The sequence below is a fragment of the Helianthus annuus genome, chromosome 15 (assembly GCF_002127325.2).
Source record: "Helianthus annuus cultivar XRQ/B chromosome 15, HanXRQr2.0-SUNRISE, whole genome shotgun sequence".
NCBI lineage: Eukaryota > Viridiplantae > Streptophyta > Magnoliopsida > Asterales > Asteraceae > Helianthus > Helianthus annuus.
The window spans coordinates 117,650,165-117,657,215 of record NC_035447.2 but is presented as its reverse complement, the minus strand read 5'-3'; the positions used below and the strand labels follow the sequence as shown (position 1 = coordinate 117,657,215).

General features: G+C 34.3%; 1 protein-coding gene across 1 annotated transcript; it reads right to left on the bottom strand.

Moving 5' to 3' along the window:
* Window positions 1-850: 850 nt before the first annotated feature.
* On the bottom strand, window positions 851-4,218 carry LOC110920054 (protein FAR1-RELATED SEQUENCE 5-like). Its single transcript, XM_022164294.1, has 6 exons — window positions 4,197-4,218; window positions 3,692-3,766; window positions 2,780-3,590; window positions 2,489-2,684; window positions 1,647-2,210; window positions 851-1,474 (listed from the first exon to the last, which is right to left on the bottom strand). The coding sequence occupies exons 1-6, from the start codon at window positions 4,216-4,218 to the stop codon at window positions 851-853; spliced, it is 2,292 nt and encodes a 763-aa protein (XP_022019986.1).
* Between the last annotated feature and the right edge of the window lie 2,833 nt (window positions 4,219-7,051).

Below are 7,051 nucleotides of genomic sequence, written 5' to 3'. Positions count from 1 at the left end.
AAATGGCTAATCAACAAATATCAGTTTGGTGGGTTAAAAGAGACAATTTCGTTCTTCAATTCCTTGATGGAAAAAAAAAATACCATTCCGTTGCTTCTGTTCTTCAAAACTGCAATGATAATGTTTTGAGAAGGATGAATGAAATAGGTATACCACCTGCTTGTTACACAGATCAAACAGCCGCACTGTTCAGAATTCTACACAAAAGATTTGGAAATCCAAATTAAACTGCAACTGAAGATGTCCAGGTTACATCTTGGGAGTTCATTGAGGAAACTTTCAAAGTTTCAGTGACTTGGGAAGATGGTGATGTGGAGATGTAAGACCCAAAGGACATATCTACCAGTGAGGATCTAAATTTTTTGAAGCAGTTGTCTGAAATACCAATCATCAACAACTTTGCTAGCAAATTTGCAGAGAAGCTTCAAAAGGCAGTAGTCTCACAGGTTGAACTTTGGGTTGAATCTGAAAGTGATGAGGAAATCCCTGATGGAAGCTTAGGGTTCTCATCCGAAGAAGAAACAAACTTTGATCCATAATGCTGATCATGCTAGTAATTTTTATTTTATTCTGTATTTTGAAAACATCATCTTTGTTTAAAACTATCATCATCTATATAACGCAATGTTTATGATATTCACTTGCATTTCTTGTTTAATTTGTTTTATGTATAAAACGCAATAACAATATACTGTTGTTATCATAAAACGCAATTAACCAAAAAAGCTGATATTTATGAAGGATATCACAAAACACACTAACAAAAAGAGATGAAACCTATGCATCATAAAACGCAATGAAATTTTTTTTTCTTATTGATATCTGATTTTGACAGAATTTGTATACATACTTACATTCCATTGCTAGAACCTATAGCATTAGAAGAAACCTTATCTTTACATGTGCGACTGCTATGTCCTTTTCCACCACATACACGACACGATTTCTGGATCTTTGATGATTTCTGAATTGCAATCTCACAGTTAGACTTGATCCTTTTTTGTACACCGCATCCTTTGGTCCTTATTTTGATCGGGACACGAATCATAGAATCTGATTTTTCTAAGTTCCCTCCAATATCAGCAAATCTTTCTTTGCGACTAGGAGGCAGCGCAGCAACCATAACCTCATCCGCTTTATCAATATAACTTTTAATATGATCCCTGTAACGACAAAGCTCATCTAAATCCCCGACCAGCCTATTAACCACATACTCATTTGCAACAACGATTTCTCTATAAACTTTATCAATTTCACTATTCCTACCAATTTCATCAAACCGAATATTGCAATGATTTGATCCAGTTGAAACAACCTCTCTCATCCATCTTCTATGAACATATCTTCTAGGAAACTCAGTTATATCATCATACCGTAGAACATAAAATATATGGCGGCACAATATACCAAATTGTTCAAACCGTTTGCAAGAACAACTTATACTTAAACCATCTTCTTGTTTGCTGTATTGCACCTGTAAATAAGATTAAAAAGCTATATAAAATTAGTGAAATGTAATATAAAACGCAATGAATAATAAATATAATACAGAAATAAGTATATGATCATATAATGATAAAACGCAACAAAAGATGGAAAAAATAAAACGCAATAGATATTTAAAACAATATAAATTTAAAAAATACCTTGAATAAAGATGTGCATGGCTGTTTGAAATCCTTTATTTCATAATATTGAACATCACCCACAGTATCAAGAGACTTTGACATACACTTTGTAATGGCAGCATCAATTTCAATCTGAATATCCTTAAAAATTGTTTTGGTATATATTTCTGATGCTTGTTTCTCCAATACAAAGTCACTCCAGGTCTTACACTGAATATACCTTGTATCATGATCATTCCTCCTATGCTCATGCCTTTGAATATCCATTGCAGTCTCAAAATGAGTGAAAAATTCAACTAGTATACATCTTGGATTGCAAATCTGACCAAAGAAGTAATTCTCGCTTTCACATCTAGACGTAGTACGCATAAGACCAGCCAAATCCTCTCCATGGTAATAAGCGGGAATCCAATCAAATCGAAGATCGTACATATCTTTTAACCACTCATGATTTTCCAATCCAAAAGTAGACATTATTGAATGCCACTCAGTTTCAAAATCTTTTGGAATAATAGTATCATTCCAAACAACATGAGTCATTCTTGTATTAAAATCAATGTTTGCTGACAAAACAGGACCAACCTGAATAAAAAGTAATAAAATTATTAAACATAAAACGCAACAATTTAAAACCCAATATATTGAAAATGATAAACATAATGCATTGATGGTAAAACGCAATTGTTTTGTAATTCTCCTGATAAAAGTGTTTGGGGATTTTATTGTATAATACATAAAACACAATAATAAAACAATATAAAATTGCAGTTTGTTATATCATAAAACGCAGTTAATACCTTTGTCTTCAATTTCTCTCATATATGCCACATACATAACCTATGCCTACTTCTTGAAAGTACATCCTTAATAGCTCTCTTCATTGCAGCATCTTGATCAGTAACAACAACTTTAGGCTCACTTCCAAAAGCATTAACAAAGCACCTTAAAAGCCATCTATAAGAATCTGCAGTCTCCGAACCAAGTAATGCACCACCAAATGTGACATTCCTAAAATGATTATCAATACCAGTAAATGGTTCAAAAACCAAAGCATACCTACATAAAAAACAAATTAAAAAAGCATTAGAAAAAATAGAACAGGATATAAAACGCAATAGAATATATAACGCAATAAATGAAAAAAAACTTACTTGTTTGATTTATAAGTAGCATCAAAACCAAATATGTCACCAAACACTGTATAATTTGTTTTTGATTGCTCATCAGCCCAGAAAAGCCCTTTCAGTCTTCTATCTTCACTAATAACATAATCACATGTGAAACCAGGACAACATTCTTTCTTCCTAATAAGACGCCTAACTACCATTTCTGCATCATACCCTCCTATGTAAAGATTCAAATCCCTTCTATAATTCTTACAATCAACTTTACTAGCACCAACTTCACCAAAACCACCATACATTGTTTTCATAATATTGAATGCTTTAACAGGTCCAATATTGATTGCAGACAATCCAGATATAAAACTTTCTTTCACATAATCGATACTTCTGGCAGCCGGCAAGAAATGAATATCTTCATCTTCAACAAAGATATGATTATGTTCTTCTTCAAAGTAGTAGATATTAAACATATTATTGTTCTCTAATATTAATTTCACATGAGCATTGCATTCAACTCTTTTTGAACCTCTATTACGTCTAACAATCTTTTTACTATTCTCATCAACTGAACCAGAATCTATTTCTTTGCTAACATGAAATCCTTCTTTTGAGCAGACAATATATCTTATTTTCACTAAACCACCACCATTTTTCCAAGAGGTATTTTTTCTTGAAGAAAAAACTGCAGCAAGTGCATATCTCTGATAAAACGCAAAAGCCTCATCAAATGACTTAAAAAACATTCCAACAGCAGGTGTAATGGATCCACTGACTTTAGGTTTGAAAAACTTTCTTCCACTGTTTAAGCATACACGTTCCTCCCACTTGGAAATGTTATCTGAAACAATTAAAAAAACTATAAAACGCAATACCTCTTATATAATAATGTTTTTAGTGATAAACCTAAAAATATGTTAACAAAAATTTAAAAATACAAACCTTTAAAGTTTGTATATGAACTAATATGGATAAAAGCATAAAACGCAATACGTTCAGTAAAACGCATCATGTGATCTGAAACACTTAACAAATAACCATAAAACACAATACAACTTATATAATAATGTTTTTAGTGTTAAATCTCAAAATAAGTTAATAAAAATTTAGAAATACAGACCTTTAAAGTTTGTATATGAACTATTATGGATAAAAACATAAAACACAATACGTTCAGTAAAACGCATCAAATGATGAACAAACAAAACTTGTACAACAAATGACAGTTATAGCTTTATATTACATAAATCTTAAATTAAAAGTTTGTATGCATATAATTTAATTAATATCATAAAACGCAACTCTTCACTAAAACGCAATAAATGATGAAGAAACAAAATGAATTTCGGAAAAAATATTAATAACAGAAACACGAATTATAAAACATAAAACAATGAATTTCGGAAAAAAATAACAAAAATTTACTCAAAATTGAAGCTAAACATACCAGCAGAGTCTGAAGAAGACATTGAGGTTATCGAATTGACGAACGAAACAAGATTAATGTTTGAAAAGAGGTGAATTTGTGATCGATGGCGATTTAAGGTTATAGAATCTTCAATTCTGTTATGAGAGTGATGAACTAAGAAGAGAGGTAACAGAATCTATAATCGAATTAGAACGAAGATATGTTAATGTAAAAAGACGAAAAAGCCCACGCGTCCAAAATTTAAAAAAAAAAGATAACGAACGGCTAAGATTGCTTCCTATACTTCCTAGCCAAAATAAACTTCCTATTTGATCTTTTTCCTTTTACACCATGCATTTTTATTTCACTAATAACATTTACAAAAACTTTCATACTAATAAAATTCAAGATAAGTTGAATTTAAATGTTGTGAACTCAGTTTATTATCATCGAGATTGTTACATTTAGAAGAAAATTAATTAAAATGTATCGTGGGTAAGTACGTAAACGTTAATATATATTCATGTAATTATTTCTAATGGATTTATCATAGAGTATTTTCCTTTATAGAAAATATACTTTTTTTATTGAATATCATTCTTTTTGATATATTTTTTTATTGAATATCATTCTTTTTGTCATCATTGTTTTTATAAGATTTCAAACAATCATCATCATCATCTAATATAATACTATCATATAAAAAGCGCTTATTTTTTAAAAAATATGGTGGAAGTTTATATTCAATTAGTTTTTTAACAGACTCATTATTAAATCATTGTGACTATTTATAAAGCTGATACATAACATGTGACAACTGATGATTTACAGCCCTTAATTACGTGATTAACAGGTGATTAACGCAATAATAAATAATGTTTACGACGTAAATTAACTTAATTAGTTCTTTAGAGTGCCTAGGAACGTCTATCCAACTTTACAGTGCGCGAACAGTGATTTGCGGAGAAGTATGCCAAACGTTAAGCGACAACGACCTGATACCGTACAAAATACTGACAACGCCAACAAGTATGAACGTTACACAAAATTTTTATGCTTATGAAATTAATTTTGTGAATTTATCGTGCTTCCGAACGACACAAAACACAGACGTGAATGAAGAACGCGGAAACAGTAACGCACCGACAAACAACGACGAAACGGACGCACCGGACTCGAATTTTGTCTTGATGTTAATATATTTTGATAATATTTACCTTTGTTTTTAATTTTTTATTATCCGTCGTTGAAAAAGGATTGGAAAACAGATTAGAAACGACGAAACTACGCAGATTACGCGATTTTAACGAGACCGACAACATACGCAATTAATGATCAATACCGACAATAGTATATATATTTTTAGATCAATGATTATGTTTTACGACGTTACAAGTGTTTGGGTCGCAAAAACGGGTTTTGTAGGAGATGTCAGGCCATTATAAACTCGAGAATTGGGCTTGGGGGCCCTGGGCCCAAGCCCAAAACCTACAAGACCCAACCTGCCTTTATATAAAGATTTGATGCCTTGTAATCCTCATTTTTGCAACAACAAACAACAACTCACACACATCCACACTTTACTCTCTCTCTCTCTCGTGAACCTTCACCAGCAAAAGGAACCGGCCGGATTTCCGGCGACCGGCGACGGCGCCGCCGTAAGCGGCGGCCGTGGAGTCTTCTGGCGGCCCTTTCTTCTCCGACAAGCACAGCAGCCCCCCCTTTCCTTCCTTCGATCCGTATAACGACCACCACCACCACAGTCCGGTGGTGGTGCGGCGGTGCGACAAACGAGAGAGAGACGAGAAAGATGGAGAGAGAGCCGAGAAGAGTGAAGGAACCAGCGTCGGTACCATTGGCCACCGGACACTGCCTTTACCCGGAGAGTTCACCGGTTTCGGGTTCGACCCGGGTCAAGTTCGAGTCGGTTTTGGGGGTTCGAGCAGCAGAGAGCGAGATGGAGACTCGGACCACCGGTCGGTTCATTTAACCGGTGGTCGGCACTATTGTCCGACGGGTTTCATCGATGTGATGGTGATCTTGTGGATGCCGACGATGTTTCAGTCCAAATCAGAGCTATAGCGGGTTGGCAGTTCTGTGTTGGTCTCGGCTCGGGTTGACGGCGGAAGTGGCGGAGCAGATTCGGTGAGTTTAGTATATATTGTGTTGAACTCATTATTCACTTTCAATCATCGAGTAACTAATGTTTAGGTCCGATTTGGGTTTAGTTTGTAAGAGATTCGCATTCGGTTCGCGGTCAGACGGCTCGGTTCGACGCTCGGGTCAGCTACGGTCAATGAAGTCAGCCGGTTATCCCGGGTCAACTCAGTCAGCAGTTTCAGTGACGGGTTCGGCTCGACTCAGTCCAACTCAGCTCAACTCGGTGTATTTCGGTTCGACTCGGTCGACTCGGTCGGACTGATTCAACTCGGTCAAATTCAGCCGGTCAACTCAGTTGACTCGGTCAACCCAGTTGACTCGGTAACCCAGTCAACTTCTTTTAGACGTTCGACACGAAGAATGGTAAAGTTTAACGGCGAATCAATTTAAATTATACAGTTTTATTAATTTCGTGCAACGAGCTTGAACCGATTCGAATTAGTGTTTGAGTTTACATTTTTGTCGTTCTTACAAAAATTATACATTGATAATTGAATAATTGATTGAATTTTTAATAAAATAACGTCAACATGCGTTGTCGGGGGCGTTCAAAAATAGAGGAAACTCTGCCCGTTTTTCGAGAAAAATTCGTAATATACAACGCATTTTATTATAAAGCAACTATCGGATTCGAATAATCTTTTAGAAAAATAAATACGAACATATAACATCTTTTGACGATACTTTACAACTCGCTAAAAACGACGATTCGATGTTATTCACAACTAATAAAT